The sequence below is a fragment of the Lutjanus erythropterus genome, chromosome 2 (assembly GCF_056507025.1).
Source record: "Lutjanus erythropterus isolate fLutEry1 chromosome 2, fLutEry1.hap2, whole genome shotgun sequence".
NCBI lineage: Eukaryota > Metazoa > Chordata > Actinopteri > Lutjaniformes > Lutjanidae > Lutjanus > Lutjanus erythropterus.
The window spans coordinates 26739957-26761978 of record NC_139318.1 but is presented as its reverse complement, the minus strand read 5'-3'; the positions used below and the strand labels follow the sequence as shown (position 1 = coordinate 26761978).

Sequence of the window (22022 nt, the reverse complement as noted above, 5' to 3'; positions counted from 1 at the left end):
ACTAAAATAGTGCTGTCAGGGAGACGTAGGAACATACATGCATAGAAGAATCGAGATAAAGGCAAGAGTAGCAGCATAACATATGTACAAAGAAGCAACATATTGTATGTATAAATAGCATATGTTCAAACTGGTTTGGAAAGAGGTAGTATGTGTCTGAGTCAATATAATATTTAGATGTGCCAATGGTGCTGACCTTCAAGCAAGCTGATATCTCATTATTGTAATTATTTCTATACAGAAAACAAAAAGAAATGGTTATTTTGGAAGTTTACGTTATTATGTAAAGAAAGAATATGTAATGCATTTACTGTAATAAATCATAAAATGACTGCGATATGTTATCAGAGATTAAGGAAACATGTTAAATTGAAATGATGGCTTAAGATCAATTTACAGTGGAAGACTCGTCGTCGCTTATTATTGTCAAATTAAAATGTGGTGCTCATCTCGCGCTCCTGCAGTGCTCCTGCAGTGCTCCTGCAGCCTGCCTGAACTTCCTCAGGTCTGTGGAGGAGAGGACTGGGGGAAACAACTCACTTCAACCATAGATTATATATTATATAGGGATTCAGCCTTTTTCATATACAGTCTATGGCTCATTATTTGGACTGCAGTACTCATTTTTGGACATGCAAATGTTACATATTGCTCCTTTAAGGTATAAACTCAAAAACAACTCTCATAGGATAAGGGCACAGTGAAGACCTGAACATTATATTCACTATATAAGCTACATTCACAGAGCCTTCAGACTGCCTGGTTTTGCATTACAAAAGTAAGCACTTAAAACAACTAAACAACCCCAAGTGTCAGGGAGAAGAAAACACAGAATTTGTTCCAAAAAGAAACCTATTGATTATCTGTCATTGTTTAAAAAAACAAAAAATAGAGAATTGTCTTTAAAAAAATCCTAAAAAAAATATATAGGAAAACTCATCTCTAATACAATATTAACAGAACTTTCATCAAAATTGCTCATTTTACACAATTTTCCTGCAGTTTTTGTGTTCACTATTTGGGTTAATTGTACAGTTTATCAGTTGTTCTGCACTACACATTGAATGTAATATGAAATACGTATGTAATGGAAATTACATGTTTTAATTATATTAACATGCTAACTATATACTGTACTATGCTCAAGTGTGATCCATGTGTTATATCTCCTCTGGGTGCAGATCAGTTTGACCTTAGGTATGCAGACATCATTAAAACCAACCATGAATATCACAGGGGTCCCTGCAGGTAAAAGGTTGATTTTAAACAGCTCTGGTTTGCAGAGCCTCAGATGTATCCAGCAGGATCAGAGGGGGCCTGGATCGGTGACAGTGTGTAGAGGAGGTGACAGGTTGTGATGAACTCTGTGTGTGGCTGTTGGTTGATGCGAGGGCCCAGACAGACCCTCCCCTGTCACTCACCTGTCTAAGAATAGGCACGCAGGACTGTCTCACACACTGACTGAGTCTAACTGATATATACGTAATGTCTTGACAAATGCACCTGTGGCCTTTTCTGTTTGTTTACTTTAGTCTTTGTCGCGGTTCAGCGTATAATAGTCTCCAAGATACCGTCACTTAGAGAAAGAAACAATTCAAATCAAATAAAATGCTGTTTTATTTAAACTATTTGAAAACCCTGTCTGTTTTCAGGCGGTTGAGGCAGCTCTTTGAACACAAACCGTCTTCTTTTAGTTACCAATGCAGGCAACTGTGCAAGTGTAGTCCTTTAGATCTCAGTGAATTTTTTGACACCAGTGATCATACAATTCTGCTCGTGCGCCTTAAGCATTGAGTTACCACTTGAGTTCTCACTGTGTCTCTCCAACAGAGCATTGACGGTCTCTACAGAAATATATCCTCCCCCTGCAGGGGGTTACCCCTACAGGGCTGTTCTTTTTTCACATTATATATTCTTCTCCCTGGTCACATATCCCTCCATTTGTGGGAATCCAACACCCAGCTGTGCATCTCTATAAAGCCCACTGACCCCCAGCTGTTCTGACAGTCTGCATGACTGCCTCTTTAGATATAAACAGTTCAGGGGCAAAACACTCAGCCACCAGTTCAGAGACCTGGGATCAATTCCCCAGTGGCAGCACTACATCCTGATTGGTCATGCGTTCCAGTAAACACAGTTGTCATTGTCATGGGTGGGAAGCTGGATCATGCATTGTTGCTGCACTAGTGGCTTCTAATTGTTGACTGGAGCATCAGCAGCTGTATGATCTGAAGGGAATGCTGTGAGCCTTTACACATATTACATCTAGCTAATGCACAGGATGAAACATTATAAACCATGGTAAAACTACTGACGATTAGTATTACCATTCCAAATCTGAATTTTCATTAAAACCGTGTTTGGGAGACAGTTTACTATGAATTTTTCAAAGCATAGCAATCAAAGTTAGCAACAGTCTCCCAGATGTAGGCAGAGCATGCAACATAGGTTTGTTTTGCATCAGTGAAACGACAAAATGACATTGCGACAGACGTGATGCCATTAAGAGGTTTTCAGTACAAAACTTAAAGAAATTAGTGTATGGAATGAGTGTATCAGTACTTTTTTTTTCACATTCTATCACGTGGAGTCCAAAAGCACACTATATGACTTTCAGAGTTGTCAGATCACTCTGCGGTTCACGCTACACAACTGCATTGTTGTAATCCAGAATCTTGAATTTTGCTTTGTGCACATTGTGCATCACATGACTGACAAGTGACATCAGATATTAAACCTACTTGATATCTTTTAGGTGTCTATGACGCTTCAGCCAGCTCTTATCGAGCTCTGACTGCGTCTTTTAACAATTCACACATAGTGATCGTTGTTCATAGGAGCATGCAATGGTTTCCGTCTGATCTGGAGGGTTGTGTCGACGATGTCTAAAACCTGTCAGCAAGTGGAAAATCTGGGCTAAAATCCTGTAGTGTGAACTTTTTTGAAGTGCACAATATGTCAGAGTAAGAAAAGAAGATGGCTGGTTGCTTGTGTACTCAACTCAGGATAAACAAGAAGGCAACCCAGGCACTCCAAAATATTAGAAAAAAAGTAATAACGAAAAGAAAGAATTCAAAAATTAGGGCTTTGATCGTCCTGACGAAAGCCTACAGTGGTCAAAACATCTTGGCATTTTAAATTATTTAGTCACAACAATGAGGGCTTTTTAATTTTTCTATCTTCGTTGTAACTATTTTTCTTGTCTGGATTGCCTTCCTGTTTGTCCAATGTCTGAGAGTGTCTGTAATTTTAAGAATTTATTTTACCCGTGGAATTGAACTGTTTGTGGAAAAACCTTATCAGACACATATTATTATTCCTTGTACTTTATTTTTTTGTTTCTTAAAGCCAACCTGGAGCATCTTAAACTTACAAACTAGTTACTGAAGGTTAGAGACTGGACAACCAGGCTGAAATTCATATACAAGTAGGCTTCCTGCAATCAAACGTCACAAATTAAACTAATGTTATCTTCAGCTAAAGATAAATAAATATCCCCTTTCTCTCCTTTCCATTGCTCCATGTCTCACCTGCAGCTTGCTCAGAAACCAGCCACAATAATTCTGTCTGATGTTAAACATAGAAACCATCTCGCTGCAATTTCACTCTCTGTGCTGGTTACCTGCTACTTTCAGTATCCCCCGGCTACATTTACTGACCTTTTAACTCCCCATCAACCATTTGCTCCCTGAGGTCCTCTGGTAGAGCCGTCATATCTCTACAGCCCAAGTCTTCCTTTTCTTTATTCTGTGGGCTTGACATTAGAGACAGGAACGTAGAGTGTTCTGTTATACTCTATACTGTTGTATAACTTGCTTGAGAGGCTGAGATGTCAAATATGAAGCAGAAAATTTTTTTAAAGCCTGTATTTGTAGCCTTGCAAGCCGATCGATCCCAAAGCTGAGTGGTGAAACTTGTTTGTGAGGCTGTGTGAGGCTACCTGCTGTCTTTGACAATTAATTAGATGATATGAATTATATCTTTGTTGTTTTCATGTTAAACCCACGTTCCAAAACGTTTTTGTGAAATGCAAATAAAAACAGAATGATTTGGTAACACTCTGGAAAGCTGCTGTCAGAAAACATGGTTCTGTTGCTGCATCTACAAATGCAAGTTACTTTAACATGCAAAGTCAAAGCCATATGTCAGCATCCAGAAACATCTTCAAATCTTCAACAATTAGTGTCCTCTATTCCCAAACGCTTACTGAGTGTTGTAAAACGAAAAGGTGATGTAGCCCAGTGGTAAAAATACCCCTGTCCTAACTTTTTTGGAACATGTTAAAGCGTCAAATTCGGAATTGGTGTGTATTTATTTAAAAAAATAATAACAAAGGTATCAGTTTGAACATTAAATATCTTGTCTTTCTACTGTATTCAGTTGAGTATAGGTGAAAAAGTAATTGCCCATCATTGGATTCTGCTTTTATTTATACTTTTATTTTCACACTGGGACCCAACTTTTTTGGTATTGGGGTTTGTATATTCTGTGAAGAGCTTCATAAGTTTGTATTGTTATCATAAGTACAGTGCATAATGGTTGACTGAAAGAGCGATGAATGTGTCCATGAGGTGCTCTATGTAGTTACACTCCATTAAAACAGTCCATCAGCTGCTTTACTGACAGTATTCTCTCCACTCCTCTCTCTGCTGTCAGTCTTTCTTATTTTGCCCACTTCATTTCCATTTCAATTTTCAGTTTCTATCTCTGGACACCTTTTTATCTGAATTATTTTAGAGAAATACCAGCTCTCCAATACCAGAGGCAATCACCCATCCGTTCTGAGGCCCATTTTAATATAAGTAAATCCATCTGCAAACTGCACAACACAATTAAATTAGACAGGAATGGAGGTTTTAAACTACATTGAACTTGCGGGTCATTGACTGTTCACAGAACAGCGGCTTAGCATGCGATTTTAGCTAATCTGAATGGACAGCTGCCACAGTTTTAAATGTATTTATCATCTGCAGATGCAGACATTATATACAATATGTTTGGCCTAAAACATCTACATATGTGCGTTTTTTCTCTTGCAGAAAGCAGTCATCACTAATGTGTCCCCTGACATCCTGTACTTGTTCAGAGTGCAGGCAGTATGTCAGCATGACCTGCGCAGTGATTTCAGTCAGACGCTGCTGTTCAGAGGTACCTGGTCAAAACCCTCCAGCTGATGACTCATTATGTATTTTTAAACTCATTCTGCCACTCAGATGCATGAAATGGATTATTAAATGCTTGTTTGCTCTGTTTTTTTTTTCTTTTTTCAGCGAATACAACGAGAATATTTGAAGGGTCTCGTATTGTGAAGACCGGGATGGTGAGTAGGACTGCAACTAATGGTTATTTTCATCGTCAATGAATCTGCCAATCATATTTTCCGAAAAATCTATTAGTTGTTTTGTCCATAGAATGTCAGAAAATCATGAAAAATATTGATCACTGTTTCCCAAAGTGATGTCCTCAAATGTCTTTTTTTTGTCCACAACCCAAAGACTATCCAAACTAACTAGCTAACGCCAGCTACAGATAATGGCAGACAGCATTTAGCTTACTTTAGCAATAAGTAAACTAGTTAACCACTGTCTCTACATCAGTTCACTCTTTAAATCACCTTGATACTCTACTCTGCTATCAAACTGGCCTTATGACTTTTAATGACAACTTTGTGACAAGTCTAAATGGTGCCACTTTAGTTGAGCTCTAGGAAAATTTCCATGACACTCAGCAGTGAAAGTGACATAACTAACCAAATGACAGTCGGTCAATTAAAATAATGATCAGAGAATTTTGATTTTTTTTCATAAAAAATGACTCACAGCAATTAATCGATTATCAAAATAGTTGGCGACTAATTTATTAGTCCACAATTAATTGATTAATCAACTAATTATTGCAGCTCTAATGGTAAGTTGACTAGTAGATTACAGTGCAAATTTCTTGTTGTATGTTAGTTACATTCATGTTGTTCTTTTATTCTCTGTCTGTCTCCCACAGCCCACGATTTCTCCGGCGTCCTCAGCAGACATGGCTCCCATCAGCTCCGGTTCCTCCACTTGGACGTCCTCTGGCATCCACTTCTCCATTGTCTCCATGGCAACGGGGATGGGCCCTTCCTCTAGCGGCAGCCAGGCCACGGTGGCATCAGTGGTGACAAGCACCTTGCTGGCAGGCTTGGGCGTAGGCGGCGGGGTCATCTCGTCTTTGCCAAGTTCTGTTTGGCCCACACAGGCACCCCAAGCCACGCAGAACCCCACCCGTCCCTCCGTCCAACCCGCAAAGTCCAGCACCGAGCAGGCAGCACCAGCCCAGGGCTCCGAAACAGATGCCCCATCTGAAGAGAACCCAGCTACACGTGAGGGTGAAGAGGAGGAGAAGGAGGGTGAAGGAGAGCAGGAGGAGGAAGAGGATGAGAAGAAGAGAAAGAACAAGACTGCGCCTGATAATGAGGAGAAGCAGGCAAATAGTACTGTGGCCAAAGAGCCTTTAATCCCCACCCCCGCATCCACAGCCAAAGAGAAAGGAGAGGGGAAGCCGACGGTCAAAGGCACCACAGAACCTGTGAGCACCGGCGATGACCAGTTGGTCAACGAGGAGAAGAATCCCACAGATGTAAACACGGTCTCCTCTCAGGAGCCGCGTAATGACAGCGCAGAGATGCAGATTCCCCAGAGCTCCACAGTGTCTCCAAAGATCAGTACCGGCCTTGTCTGGCCTTTCTCCGTCCACACTGGTGAGCAAACCTCTCGCTCCCGTGAAGATATTACATGATATTCAGTTTCAACGTCCTTCCCAAAAAGAAACATCCCATTTAAATTCTCAGTCAGGTTTGTTCTCTTGTTGTCAGCTATCTTCCAAGGCTTTTTTCCAAAGCGCAATTCTGTCAACACTCCCAGCAGTTATGGAGCCCAGTTTAGCATAACAAATAACTTGATTTAAGGCAGAAACTACACTAGTTATCATCTCAGTCAAAGATAAAGCTCCAGGGTTTTGTGTCGCTACAACACTGAGGCCTGAAGGCACAAGTGAGCCGTCTGCCATAGGGGTTCTGCCTCGAGGAACTCCTTTGAGTTTGCTCCAAGGGAGAGCATTTTTGAAGGTTTTTTTGCCTGACTTTTTTTAAACAGTTTTTTTTTTTTTATCACAATTATATTTTATCAGGATCAGGCTCAAGTGATATGTGTTTCATAATGAGGCTAATTAGTGTGTTTTCAGTCAATTTATTTTATTTGAAGTGCAGAATCACCATGCAGCATGGTCCCAATGCACCTTTCAATAACAGATAAAATAAAATAACCACATTAAAAATCAATATTAAAGGGATGTTTGAAAAAGTGATGACCGAGTTCTAGGGCACCCATTCTCAGCCAGTAGGCTGCTCCTCAGAGCTCTTGTCTCATGGCCCCCAGAGACAGCAGTACTGTCAAATGGTTAGACTTTTTTTTTTTTTGCAAAGCTTGTTATTTTTCTATCTAAATGTGCACAAGAATTCACGTAAATAAAACCAGACAACTTAAAATGCATGATTTCAATGACTAGTTCTGATTTAGTAGCAATTGCACCATGTCATTAAGACATTTTTTGCAACTGTGAGCTAGTTAACATTCCCTTGCAGTGACCCAACATGGACTGGGTTTTGAAATGAAGAAGTGATGTGAGAGATAACTCTGTGCCGGTACAACCTCCAAAGTGTGTGATGAGGAAATATGACCCTGAAAACATTAAATTTGGATTCATAGTGCCAGGCAGTGATGCTGAGCCAGAAGGCACAGTGTGTTGAGTTCAAATCCTGTCATAGTCCAGTATATTTTTTCTCCTTATTTTTTTTGAGAACCCCTGTTCAAGGGTAGACTGCAGTGAAGCAAACAAAGGAGAGTTTTCAGTCTTGATTCAAAGATTTCAACTGAACTTGCTTCCATAACATTTAATGGGCAGCCATTCTGGAGATGAGGTAGGCAAATGTTCTGAACTGTTTTTTGTTTTATTATCATAGCCCTATAAGTTTATTATTCTTAATTGGCTGTCTAAAACTGATCAAAAACATTGACCAGGCTCAGGTTGGACTCTGGTCTGTCAAGGCTTGAACTTCTGGATGCAAACTCTTTACAGTAACCTCCAGCATTTTATCACTTGTGAGACCATTTTATGACCATGACAGAGTAGATGTGGAGTAGGATTTGACATAAGACATACAATGGTGAAGGTTAAAGCCCCTGTGGGGTAGAACCGTGCTTCTCAAAAGGTGTACCAGCACCTCCAGGGGTACTGCAGGGGGTGAGATTAAAAAACGAAAAAAGTCAATTTTGAAAATATCAGTCATGGTTAATTCTTAACTTAAAAGTATTAAAATCTGTTCAATAGAAATGTAAATGTAAGTTTAATTAAACCACATTATATATTCAATATTCTTATTTTCTGTGCAGCCATTAACTACTAAAAACTGTCAACTGCCTTTAAACCAAAGGGGAAAAAGAAACCAACCAACAACTACTACCATCTACCATCAGAATCAGGAAAAAAATGTTTAATGGGATTTACTTCAACAAGCTGACACTGTATTGAACCTCTTTATACTGGTCAGGTGTACTGGAAAAAAAAATCAAAGGGGGAACATTTTTGAAAAAAGGTTTGAGAACCACTGGTGTATAATATTTGTTAATTTGGTGACTCCCAGTGGTAGCATCAAAAAAATACATTTTTGCAGGCAGCACTGCATCCTAATGCACCCCTCCCCTCTCTCATGGATCTGAAAGCATCACATAGACAACACCAGTTTTAACCAAGATTGTCTCATTTTGTCTACAAGCAAAACTCTTCATAGAAATCCTACTCATAGCACATAGGATTTTTTTTTCAGTACATTATTTTAGGAATGTATTAATGTGCATGTGTTAAATTCCAGAGAGGACTGCCTTGTCCAACGTGACCCGAGCCCCTCACCCAGGGATGGGCAGGATGGTGTGGATTGTACCCTTGGTGGTGGTGTCAGCTCTCACTCTGCTCTGCCTCATAATGCTGCTGATCGTGATGGTCTACTGGAGGTGAGTTCAACATGCCTACAACAATACAGCATGCTTTATACATTTTTTCTTTAATTTCCCCTTTTCAGCAGTATATAACATTTAAAACATCATAAATATCTACTCTAAAATATTAGTAATTGTCTTCTACAAGCCACAGTAGCTCTAAACGGATAGTTCACCCAAAAATGAAAATTAAGTCATTATCTAATCACCCTCATGCCGATTGAAGGGTGGGTTTAGTTTTTTAGTCCACAAAACACTGCTGGAATTTCACAGGAAAACAGTGTTGAAGAATCTCCCAAACCATGTAAGTGAATGGTGACCAGTTTTCAAATGTGAAAAAACGCATAACATGCCTCCATACTGCTCGTCTGGTGTAATCCAAGTCTCCTAAAGCCACAACATGCCAAGTTGACTTGAAAGACATTATTTACACCATGTTTTTAGCCAGAATCTTCGCTGTAGATCCTTAGCTTGGAGCCGTGTTCACATGTGCATGCACGCCATCAGAACTGTGTGTGGTGTGACATGCGAACAGCATGTTTGGGCTTTAGGAGACTTGGATTATGCCAGATGAGCAGTATGGATGCATTTTATGTTTTTTCCACTTGAAAACTGGTCATCATTCACTGATCTTGCCTGGGAGATTCTGCAGTGCTGTTTTCCTGTGAAACTCCAGCAGCGTTTTGTGGACTAAACAACTAAACCCTACTTTTAATCAGCATGAGGGCGGGTAGATAATGACTGAATTTTCATTTTTGGGTGAACTATCCCTTTAAGTAAAAAATACAGATGCCAAAGTTACTCTGGGGAAAATGACCCTAATACCTTATCTTGATAAAGGTATCGCTGATACCTCCCTAGCCCCCCCTCCATAAATTTCTTCACACTCACATTTTGGGTTAAGTGACACGCCTGCATGCATGTCTGGATTTTCCCGTCAGTCTGCTCTACATTCAAGCCCATCTCTTTTGAATTTTATGCATGCGTGTGTGCACCACTCTCAAACAGCCTGGTAGTAAGGCTTGCCAGCACGTCGTACATCAGGCCTCATCACCCACTGGGGTGAGGGTCAGGAGACCTGAAGGGCCTGCAGTGCCGGCAGGGGTCCCAGCTGTGTCTTCATCTGCTGGGCTAATTTCCAGCCACGCTATTGGAGCCCCAGTAATTACACAGGCCAGGCCACTGGCACATGTGGGATGGTTAATGAGTTACAAATAGCACTATGGACCATTTCCTCAGCTGGTCCCATGCATATTTACTGTCTGTTTATAGTTGGATAGCATTTTGTTTATTTGCAGTCAGAGATTTTTTGTTGTTAATACTTGAAATGTGTTAAATGCATTTTAGAAATTCTTTTCCTATTTATGTTTAAGTGTGAGATCACTACAGCAAATGTTTATGTGCCAACAACACCTTACATTGGCATTCTGTGGTGTTAAAATAATGTAAGCTTGCGGTATAAATAACAGCCTGGTTATCGGTTCCATAGAGGTGTTTGAAAAACAGACAGTTGAAAAGAGGATGACTGTGGCGGTGTTCAAATGGTGGATGGATTACTGAGAGAGTCGAGGTATTTGAGAAGAAGAGCACAGGGGCAGCTTTTGGATTAGAAATGGCCGTCACAGCTGCTGTTGTGACAACTCTGACAGTTCGCAGACAATGGCTGCTTCCCCTGGGGGAAAGGACCATGATGGAAGATGAAATCAACCCGTTCACACTCTCTTTACTCTTCATGCGTAGTCTCTCTTGGTGACAGTGCAGCTATTAAAGCCAGCGAGTTTCTCTTCTCACAGATGTTTTGGTCATTAACAACTCAATATCACAATCAATTTGATTTTGAAATGTTAATTTAAAACATTTGATTCATAGATGATCTTTTGAAGTTTAAAGGAGCAAATTGTAACGATTATGCTTCCAAAAATGAGTACTGGAGTTGTAGACTGTATATTAATAGGGACCAGACTATACCAAAAAGTCAAGGTGTGATAATACCACAATAAAAGGTTCACAATACAAGATTTATCTTAATATTAAAAATCAAAGATGACAAAAGAAGTAATGAATTGGTAAAAATTACTTTTTTTAGTCATAAATCATGAGCATATTTTTGTTCAGAATTTTTTTTCCTTTAAACTTTCATTATTGGATGAACTCCACTAGCCAAGTAGCCTAAGCATGTGCAAAAATGTGTCAGTAGCATATTTTTTATAAAATAAAAAAATTAACCGTATAACATTATTTCAGTACATGATATATTGTTATATCTCTGACATTAAATAGGTTGAATTTCTAATAAATATACAGTCTGTGGTTGATTCAAGTTGTTTCTCGCGCATCCTACACTGTGAGTCGATCAGCTGTTTGTAACTGTCAGTTGTCTGTCAATGTTAAGCCCGTTGTCCTGAAAACAAAAGCCCGCTGCTCTGACTCTGTGCGCTCTGGAGATTGAGTTCAGTGGCTGCCTTCCATTAACAAACTGGTCAGTTTAACAATTAAAAAAATCGACTCCTTCTAAGAGATTATTGATGATTATTGAGTGATTTCTTACGACTCATAAACAGACTCGAATTCATTCAGTGACCATTTGGCATTAATTTTAGCTGTAATCTATGTGAAATGGGCAAACAATAACTAGAGCTGAGACGATACACTTATCTTCTGATTTCATACTATATTTGGGTGCTGATATTAAGACATCAAGCTGTTCCTGCTCAGCCAGTGCCATAAAATAAATGCATGAAATGCTACCCAAAAATGAATAAAGCCCTTCAAAACTGCACACAGCACAAGTATGAGCCTTCACATACGACTAACATCCCTCACATATGAAATTGATCTTCAAAACCCTGACTGCATATAAAACTGGTAAATGAAATGTACAATGGAATGAATTAAAAAAATATACTTTCTGGAGTAAAGAGTGACATATAGCTTTTCCTGCTCATCAAGTAGTGAGCAATAAATAAAATATAAATATATGTGCTGCCCTCTCCTTGCAGGCAGTGTCTGCTCCAGATGGTGGCTGTATTTCCCATTGAGAATTTTGAATTTGAGCTCTGACTCTTTTGAGGTTGCTGTAGCTGGACCTATTAGTATGCCCTTTTATGTGAAGCATGTGAAGTAAAATGGATCAATTTAAGATAATATTACTGCAGTTGTGATGCTAATTTAAGAATCGTTTTTTTTCTCCCACACCTAACAATAACGCAACAGACCAGAACAGAATTTTAAAGGAGTCTGTAGCGTTGTATCCAGAGAAGCCGGTACTTCAACTTGGCATGTTTCCTTGATCTCTGACGACATATCCTGGTCATTTTATGATTTATTACAGCAAATATATTAATGATTTCTCCTATTACACCCTTGTCTTAATTTTAGCTTGATCATTTTGCCGTTATGAGTCAGTCTACAATGGCTTTAATTGCTGGCATTACAGTACACATCTGGAAGCTTCAGAGGCTCGAGGTGTTTGTTCAAAACTCACAGATGTTCAACTGGGAGGGGAAAAAAAAATCACATTTCATGTTAGTGGCTGAGTGCCGCTGATGACAGTGTTAAATGGAATGTCTCTCTCTTACAACTGACATCCATTCAGAAAGCCCATTTCATCCCAGTTTCCATTCCCCCAAAGCAAAAACTATTCTACTGAGACCACAGGAGAGAATCAGGGAGGAGGTGTTGACCATGCTGGTTAGTTAGCTGCACCCACGGGGAGCCATTAGATTAGGAAGCTGTGACGCAAGCCAGGGGGGAGCTGTTCTCTCCTCCCTTTTTGTTTTTCACCCTTCCCTCTATCTCTCTTTCTCTCTTCCTCTTTCTATATCTTTTAAATGCAGTGAAGGCTTTTTTTTTTCATTTTTGTTCGATCTCTGTTAAAGAATGACAAGCATCTGCTCCCTCCTCTGCTTCAAGTACAGGTAGGATTAAACCTGGGAAATGTTGGCACTGGGGTGAAACCTAGGTCTTTTATATGCATTCATTATTATACATTGTGTGAGTGTGTGTGTGAGTGTGTGTGTGTGAGGGGGGTGGAGGCTGGGGAGGATGTGCGAGGTGTTCAGGACCTTAAAGATTCCTCACTTACAGGCGAGTAATTCTATTATTTTTTTATTTATTCCATTTAAAAGATGTATTTTTTTTTTAATTGTTGATTATTGCTCAGGGTGTCTTGAATGTGGGGTATTTTAACCCAAAACAGTTGTTCAACTCATCTTTTTCCAAGGCTATATCCTTGGAAATAATTTAGATATTCTCTGAAGATCATGGCTGCCTTCAGCCTATGAGCGTTTGGTACTGATTTGACACCATTTGCGGTTTTCTCAGTCTGTGAATTTTGCACCATGAGCTGTTTAAAATATCGGTCCAACAAGGAAGCAAAAAGTTTGTCTTCCTAAACAACAGGAATTATCTTTTGATAAATAACGAATGTAAAAAGTTTCATCTGGTCACGACTTTTTCCATTGCAAGTTACCATATGAACATCTGTGTATTGAGCAGCTGCTCCTGGCAGCATTCCCACACATTTTCACCTGAAAAATGCCCCTTTTAAGTTGATTTTGTTGTCCTGGAAGTGGAATGGGACCTCTTGAAAGTGGTGCCCTGAAGAGAGAGTATGTGTTTGGATTAGCTGTCTTCAGTTTGAATAAAGAGCTAAATTTGGCTCGGCGCTGTGTGTCGCTACGAGTTGTTTACCTGTTCCCTGTAGTCAGCTCAGACTGTGTTTCCAGGAGCCGCTTGCTCTGTGTGCGATCAGCTGTGTCCCGACTACTCTGGGGTTTTCATTAGCACTTTTCTGTTGTTACCGTGTCATTCTATTCAACGTTTTAGATGCTGATGTTGACAGACAGGATCTGAGAACAATGGGATAACGACTTCCTAATAGACTTTCCTCTGGCATCTCACTGTACTTTTCTCTGTGTGTCCCTGCAGGAGATTTTTCCAGACAGCTCACTTCTATGTGGAGGAGAGCAGCTCTCCACGAGTGGTGGCCAATGAAAATATACCAGTCATCCCTATACCAGGTGAGCGGACTTTCCTTCATTATATTCAAATATTTCTGTATGTGATGTTCAGATATGGAATTCTCTCTGTGTTGCACTTTAACAGATCAGTGATTCCCAGCTAAGGGTACTTGTATTGTGGTACTTGTGTAATGTTACCACAGGGAGTATTCTGAAGTTATTTTGATGTATGTGGAAAGAAAGTTGTTACTTTTGTGTTTACTTTTCCAACTTTTTACTCATGATTTTGCCTTTTTATCTCTTAATTCTGACTTTTTAACTCAAACTTCTGACTTTTCCCCTCATAATTTAGACTTTTTATCTCCAAATTTATCTCATAATTCTGACTTACTGTGGTAATATTTTTTTCTTTTACTGGCAGAGATGAGCTTCCATTCAAAGTAGAACATGCTCCTGGGCCAGAGAGCAGCTCACAGTTAGCTAAAAGTAATAGATAAACAGTTAAAACAGTTATCTAAATCTGTTTGTTTAAATAGCATTAAAACAGTGGACTGCTGCCAAGCAAACAATTAGAATATTTAGCTTTAAGTAATGGATAGAAATCATGGATAAATGGTCAAATACCCAGCATTAATTAATAAATAGTTAAAACATATAGCATAAAGTGATGTGTAAATGATGAAATAGCAAATATTAATGGATAAACAGTTGAAGTAGTTTGCTAAAAACAGATAAATGGTTTAAATAAATGGTGAATTGATTTGAGGGTGCTGGAGGGTACATGGACAAAAACCTAGAAAAGTGAGAAGTAAAACGGAGAATCAAAAAAAAAAAAAAAAATCAAAGGAATCTTGACTGGCTTGATGTATTTCCACTGACACAGGCCACATCCACGAGCAGCCATTAACTGTTCTCAAATGGTTTTCTCTGTTAGCTTAATGTTTACATTTGCTCAGTTTCTGTTGATTTACATGTGAAATGACTGTGGGAGCACCTCTGTAGGAGCTGTGTGACCGGCTTTTTGTGGCCTTTAATGTTCCAGGCAGCAGAGCAGTGGCAGCTAGTCAATATCTGACTTAACTTTCACAGTCGCTTAAAGCCCGGGGACATTTTCAAGGCCGTGATATCATAGTTAAAGAGCACTGCAGATATCACTATCGACTCCACATTCATTAGGTTTTTATTGCCGTTCTTTTTATTTCTTCATCCCTTTCTTCCTAATCCTTCTTTGCTGTCTTTTGCCTTTTCTTTTACTCTCTTAGAAACACTTGCACTTTCCTTACAGCACATATATTCTGACTGACTTGATTTAAGTTGAAAATGTGCAAGAAAATGAAATCCAGAGAACAGAGACTTCATGGGCTCATAATTTGAATGGCCTGTCTTTATACATATTTGTAGACTTCATGTTTAAATTGGAGGATGACAGAATGAGAACACTGGTAGAAGTTTTTATATTGTACATGGTGCCGTGTGACATGCAGGCGCACATGAAGATTCCTCTATACAGTTTGAATCCAGTCAAGAAGCACCTGGACTAAAGCCAAATTTCATCAAGAACCTTACTGATGAAGTGATTAGTCTGATAAGTCTCACTTATACAGGGGAGCAAGATTATGATTTATGAATTCACCTTAATGCTGCAACCACTGAGGCAAGTAAGAGCCCTTAAGGCCCCAGCTGCGACTGTGCATAAGTTAAGACATTGGCCGGTATCAGCAGCGATGACAGCTGGGTCCCCTGCACTATTGTCCCAGTGTGGTGGTGACCAGCCTTAACTGAGATCCCTCATGTGTGATTTGGAGCTGATTTGGCTCAGACAAGACAGATGCTTCCTCATATAAATGCTCAAAATACCAAATCCTAGACATTTGTGATAGAGGTTAGTCTGTTAAAACAGCAAAGAATTGGCTCTTTTTCTAAAAAAAATATATATTTTCTTTTTTTTCCCCTATTGTCATGACTGATTTGATGTAACACAACCATACATTACATTTGCTAACAAAGTGACTGTAGTTCACTAAAAATATTTTAGCACATTAATGGATTATTTTAGCAGGCTGTGTCTACCAGAGAGGAAAAGTTAAACTGACAAACTCAGTATTTCCAGTAAACCTCAGTTTCCTAACCTTGCTTTTCTGTGATAAATGATCCCTCTGAATAAAAAAAAATGATCCCACTGAATGTTCAGAGGTGAAATACTTTAATATGAACAACTATTTGACCACACATCACCAGGTAAGATTATCATTTAACCTAACAAAGATCAAAGCCAAGTTATCTTGAATTTCTGCAGTTTGTAGGTAATCTAGGCATAACATTACTGAGTGTCTGAGTTTCTATTCATCCTGCTGACATCTCATGTCTTTATTTAATTTTGTCTTCTTAAAGCCTTGTGTTTACAGTTCGGTAGCATATAAAAACATAAGTTCTGGGCTCTTTAACTTATTGGTATTGCTTTCCAGTACCTTGTAGACATTATTCTGTTTTCCAAGTAGACAGAAAGTGACAAGATGCACCGTCACACAGTACAACTCAATGGGGAGCCATGGATTGTTTTCCCCTGCAGTGTGGGTGGGGCTTAAATGTGCTCTGTCTCTATGGGGACTGTGATTTAGATGCGTATATTGCCAACACACTCATGCATGTACACCCATTCTTTTAATACATGCTGGCTAGAAACACAGGAGGGATCAAGTACAGTGAGTGGTCATTGTGGCAAAATAAACCCTGACATGGTGATGTGGTGGGGTCTTGAATCACCCTGAAGAGGTTTGTTTTGCCTCAGTTACTCATTCAGTGTACATGATCCTGCTTATTACACTGCTACATATTAAAAAATAAATAATTTGATCCAAAATTCCTGTTTAAAAATTAGTTTATTGTTTCCAGTAAGGCCTCCAGGATCTATAATCTGAACTGCATCCATAGTAGCTGTCTGTTATTCATAGCAGTGGTCTGCTATTCAGAAATAACAGACTGTAAAATGCTGCAGTCGACCAGTCAGAATGGAGTATTCAAGAAAGCTGTGTGATAAAAACTGTCACCCCACAAACTACACACATACATTACTGGACACGTTGCTAAGTGCTCTGTGTTTTCTCCTGCAGATGACATGGAGGCCATCCCCGTTAAGCACTTTGTGAAACACGTCATGGAGCTCTACAAAAACAACCTGCAAGGATTCTCTGAGGAGTTTGAGGTAAACTTTTAATGATGATTCACCATGAAAAAATTAATTATTCTTATGTTCAGTTCAGTTCATTTCTGCAGCATGATTAAAGCAACATAAACAGGGACACAGAACTGACTGACTACTACAAACAATAGGCAGGAAAAAAGCAGGGCAACAGAGTGAACAACAGAGATCAAGATAAACTCAGTGCGTAATACAGACAAATAAAAACCATATGACAGGCCAAATAATGGTAGCACTTTGTGTGCATTCAAAAGCCTAAGAAAAGAGGTGGGCCCTGAGCTGTGCTTTGAACGACTCGATAGAAAGGACAGATCTGATGTGATGGGTCAGTTTATTCCACAGAGCGGGGCCGGCCACTGAGAAGGCACGGTCACCCAAGCTTCCTCCGAGCCTGAGGGATGACCAGAAGTGGCTGGTCTGAGGACCTGAGTGACCTTGGTGGGGGTATAAGGGGATACATTAGACTTGTGCTCAGTTGGTCCATGTAAAGGGGGAAAAAAAGACTTGTTTTTGCTGTGTTTTATTTCTGCTTTGCTTCATGTATACATTGACTTAATACAAACTAACCAACATAAGTAAAAATGAAGCCATAAAGACCAACAGGGGACTCATTGATTGGTGACAGATGGCAAATCATGCAGTATTTTGCTGCACCTTATGTATGTGATGGTGATGGATACCAAAGGAGGGTTTTTTACTGGGTTTTTACTGCAGTATTACAGGGGGATCAGAGAGTCAAGATTCAATACTTGCTCAGTAGGATTGGAGAGCTCACACAAAACAAAAACAACACAAATTTTTTATTGATAAACTTCTAAAAAAACACAGTTAGGCTACTACTATCCCTTTATAAGATTGCTTTCTTTTTTCATTTTTTGAAACTTTATTTGGTTAGTTTTTATATCCCCTTTTACAACAAAGATATTTCTACACAGGTTGACCGTTTCCTTTACAATCAGCGGATGGATTTATTAGTTGTTTTAGCCTTTGCAATATCTAAAATTACCTACCTATGTACGATCATAAAATCCAGTGACTGATCTGTTCTTTTACACTGCAAACAAACTTCAGCACAGTCTTCTTGGAGACAAACCCAGAGCCTCCTTTTTAAAGCAGTCTTTTGGTTCTTTGGTCCGCACCACTTTCCAATTACAGCTGTCACACCAGCCTAATGGAATAGACCAAGCAGGCAAATACGCAAGAGTTTATTTGACTTGAACTTTACAAATTAGGTGTGAAAGAACCCTTAAGACTGCAGAATACATAGAAGTACATTTGTCTTTTTTTTCCTGGAGTTGAGTAAGCACTGATAGCCTATTCAGCAGAGTTCATCTCCCCCTCTACCGTGCACATGTTGTCTGCAAATAGGCCTGGATCTGAGCTGCGGTTAGAGATTATTTAATGCACGTGTTTGTATGCAGGATTGCTAATTTTGAGCAGATGGTTTGAGAGAAAGACGGAGGGAAAAGATCAAGAGAGACAGAGATTAATTAGAGAAGGTCTGTCTGCTGGTTGACGGGATGGGAACACCTTCTCTGTGCAGCCAGGTTAAGAAACGAGGCAAAAAGCTTCACCCCTGGAGGATTCCTTCTAATTGGGGTCATTTGATGTGAAGCTTGTATGCATACATTTTCAGCGCAGCGCAATGAAGCTGTGTCGGAAATGATTGTTGTATTTTAGGGGGTGGGTGGGTGTGGTGTGGCATACTGAAGAGGAGGATGAAAAGAGGTCTGTCCAACTGGAGGCCTGAATTCAAGTCCCAATGGCAGTAAGCATCTGCTCTGCTGAGGTGCCCTTGACCAAGATGCTGAATCCCTCCTGGAGGTTTAGATTTGCAGTCTATCCTGAGTTCTGAGCTCCTTATACAGGTGGTGAGTTTGAAACAAGAGTGGCTCAAAATCTAGTATGTGCCTGGACTGTGACTGGTCAATGTGCATAAATGTGGCCTTGTGTTACAGTCAGTGGTGTCTATAATATGACTTCCAGAATATTAGAGTGCTGTTTTTTTCCTCAGCCTCTGCTCTATGCATGCTTTATGCTCTGTAATTAAGAAAGAAAGTTTCTAATTGCAGAACGCAGTAAATGGATGCTCTTATGTCAGTGTTTTCTGAGTACAATTTTCTGTAAATTCGCCTGATCACTCACCCACTGTCAGCAGTCAATACACACATTCTTGAACAATTAACAAGCCAATAATTAACAGCAGTCAGTGTCAGACAAGCTTATTGTACTTTAGCAGTTACCGAGTCTTTCTGTAGTTGTCAAAATATTAAAAAATGTACATGAGAGCACATTGAATTAAACTGAAGCTCCTTGTGATCTCCAGGGAAAATATTACACCAAACTCCCTTTAGGCAATATGACATATTAACAATTTCTTACATGTCCATAAAAACACACAACTTTAGAAACACAAGATAAAAGGTGTGATATGTCAACAGTTTTTCTGTCAGTTCGGCATCACTATTATCCATAAAGACAACTTATATTTCCAGACAAACTTCACTTTTTGTTACCTGGCTCACCTCAACTCCACCAGCCTCTGTTGGCTAGCTGCACTATTTTGGTGACTGTGATTTCTTCTTAGTAAAATGCAGGCTGGCAGGTTGATCAGATGCCCTCAAAATTAAACATCGACTCATAACACTGTTAATTCACCATCTATCATGTGTATGATGGTGTTTGAGAAGTATTTTTGGCTCTTACCAAAGTAACTACTTGGTTTACGGTTTGGTTCTGGAGAGAGCACACAGCACTCTGGTGGTATTAAATATATTTGATTTCATGGAAACATCAAGATGAGAAAAAGACCAACTTAAGACCACTGCTGTGGTCCTGTCAAGAAAGGAAAAAAAAAACATCCTTTTTAAAGACCAATAGTATCATGAAAAATGAAATCTACAAAAGCACTATAACAGTTTAAGTAAGCAGAACTTCCTCAGAGAGGGTGATCTTATTGAATCGCCTTTTCTTGTTTAATAAAAATCCATCTGTCTATTTTTTTCTCTCTCCAGGAGGTCCAACGCTCCACAGCGGACCTGAAAATCACAGCAGAACATTCAAATCATCCTGACAACAAGCACAAAAACAGATACATCAACATCGTGGCCTGTGAGTCATCTGTAAAATCTTGATTATGATGTCTTCTGCTGCAGAATCCAATAATGTTTTTGTAACATGTTTTCATCCTGTTAATAACTCACACAAATATGTCGATGCTCTCCCTAGATGACCACAGCAGGGTGAAATTACGAGCTCTGGCAGGGAAGGATGCCAAACATTCGGATTACATCAATGCCAACTATGTAGATGTTAGTTCGCTTATTTTTTAAAAGTTTTCCGTTGTTTTGTCTGTGAACACCTTGGTTTGGTTTTCTTTTTTCGTGTTCGAAAAGTTGTGAAATCCACTTACATGGCCTTGTGTTGAAAGAAACAAAAAGAATTATTCATAGTGCTGAATGCCATGCTGACATCTTTCTTTAAAATATTAATTGAAGTATCAAAATCATAAAACAAACAGGCAGAGCAATAAACACTGGGTATCTAGTTTCAAAAACCATTGATTAATATATAAATATTTACCATTTCTGCCGGCTGAAGGAGTGTATTTCATGACCTACCAATGTCTGGTGTCAGTAAACCGGTCATATCAGCTACATCAGGGGTTGTGTGTAATTTATACAGTATTGATTGCATCTTACCAGTAAATATATTCCACCACTCTCGTATTTCAGGGCTACAACCGGCCCAGAGCTTATATCGCTGCTCAGGGTCCTCTCAAGTCTACATTCGAGGACTTTTGGAGAATGGTTTGGGAGCAGAACACTGGAATCATCATCATGATCACCAACCTGGTGGAGAAAGGCAGAGTAGGTTCACTTGAATCATTTGCACAAGTAAAAAACATAGAAGCCCTCACAGAGATTACAGTATTTCAGAGGTGGTGTACCATTCACTGTGTCTGTCGTGTCTTTTCAGAGGAAATGTGACCAGTACTGGCCGACAGAGAACAGCGAGCAGTATGGAAACATTGTGGTGACGCTGAAAAGCACCAAAGTGCACGCCTGCTACACACTGCGGCGCTTCCTTATAAGGAATACTAAAGTTAAAAAGGTAAATAAGTGTCAGACACATGCTGCAATAAACCATTAAAATTTAAGGTAAGACACTACAAGCAAAAGCATGTTTGTTTGTTTTTTTACGTGCAATGGTCAGTTTTTTCAGACTAGTGCAAAGAAAACCTCCAAAATACACAATTAGCTGTTTTTTTTTTAAAACTACACTGTCTATTTGCGCCTGTAGATTTCTCCTAAATAAACCAAACATTAGCATTAGATAATGTCTCATTTGCATATTAAAAAAAAATTGTCTAAGAGTAAGAGTAAGTATTTAACTGGGAAAGTTCCCTCATGATCATTTCAAGTTCTTTACCATGATAAAATGTATTGAATCTTACAATACTTATCTTTAAAGGCTGTTTTCTCAAAAGTAATTTTTTCTCAGACTCTGAGCCAGAAATCTTAGAACCACTTACGTAGGACAAGCGTATTCTGAAGGTTTTTACCAAAGGGCTTGTTCATATAAAATGAAACAAGAATTTTTATCTGGCTTTATCCAATATTCAGATTTCTGTTCAGGAAATGTAAGCAAATTACTACATATTTAATTAGATAATACATCATCGGCATTTTTAAACATGAAATTTCAGAAAATCTGTAATAGGAAAAATAAATCTCTTAAAGTAAGTAATGAACTCAGGATGTTTTCTGGTGATATATATTAGTTAAAATTTTAACAGTTTACCTGTGGTGTCCCTGTCAGGAATGTCATTGAACA

General features: G+C 39.2%; 1 protein-coding gene across 2 annotated transcripts in view; it reads left to right on the top strand.

Moving 5' to 3' along the window:
* The window catches only part of ca16b (carbonic anhydrase XVI b), a 143179-nt gene that overhangs the window by 110607 nt on the left and 10550 nt on the right, over positions 1-22022 (top strand). The window contains exons 10-20 of one of the 2 annotated variants that reach the window (XM_084735435.1): positions 5040-5148; positions 5271-5320; positions 5998-6733; positions 8903-9041; positions 12905-12943; positions 13956-14047; positions 17098-17189; positions 20201-20297; positions 20415-20497; positions 20921-21055; positions 21165-21299. In XM_084735435.1, coding sequence (XP_084591561.1) covers positions 5040-5148; positions 5271-5320; positions 5998-6733; positions 8903-9041; positions 12905-12943; positions 13956-14047; positions 17098-17189; positions 20201-20297; positions 20415-20497; positions 20921-21055; positions 21165-21299 — 1707 coding nt within the window. The remainder of the gene's footprint in view (positions 1-5039; positions 5149-5270; positions 5321-5997; positions 6734-8902; positions 9042-12904; positions 12944-13955; positions 14048-17097; positions 17190-20200; positions 20298-20414; positions 20498-20920; positions 21056-21164; positions 21300-22022) is intronic. The other variant, XM_084735426.1, reaches the window with a different exon arrangement.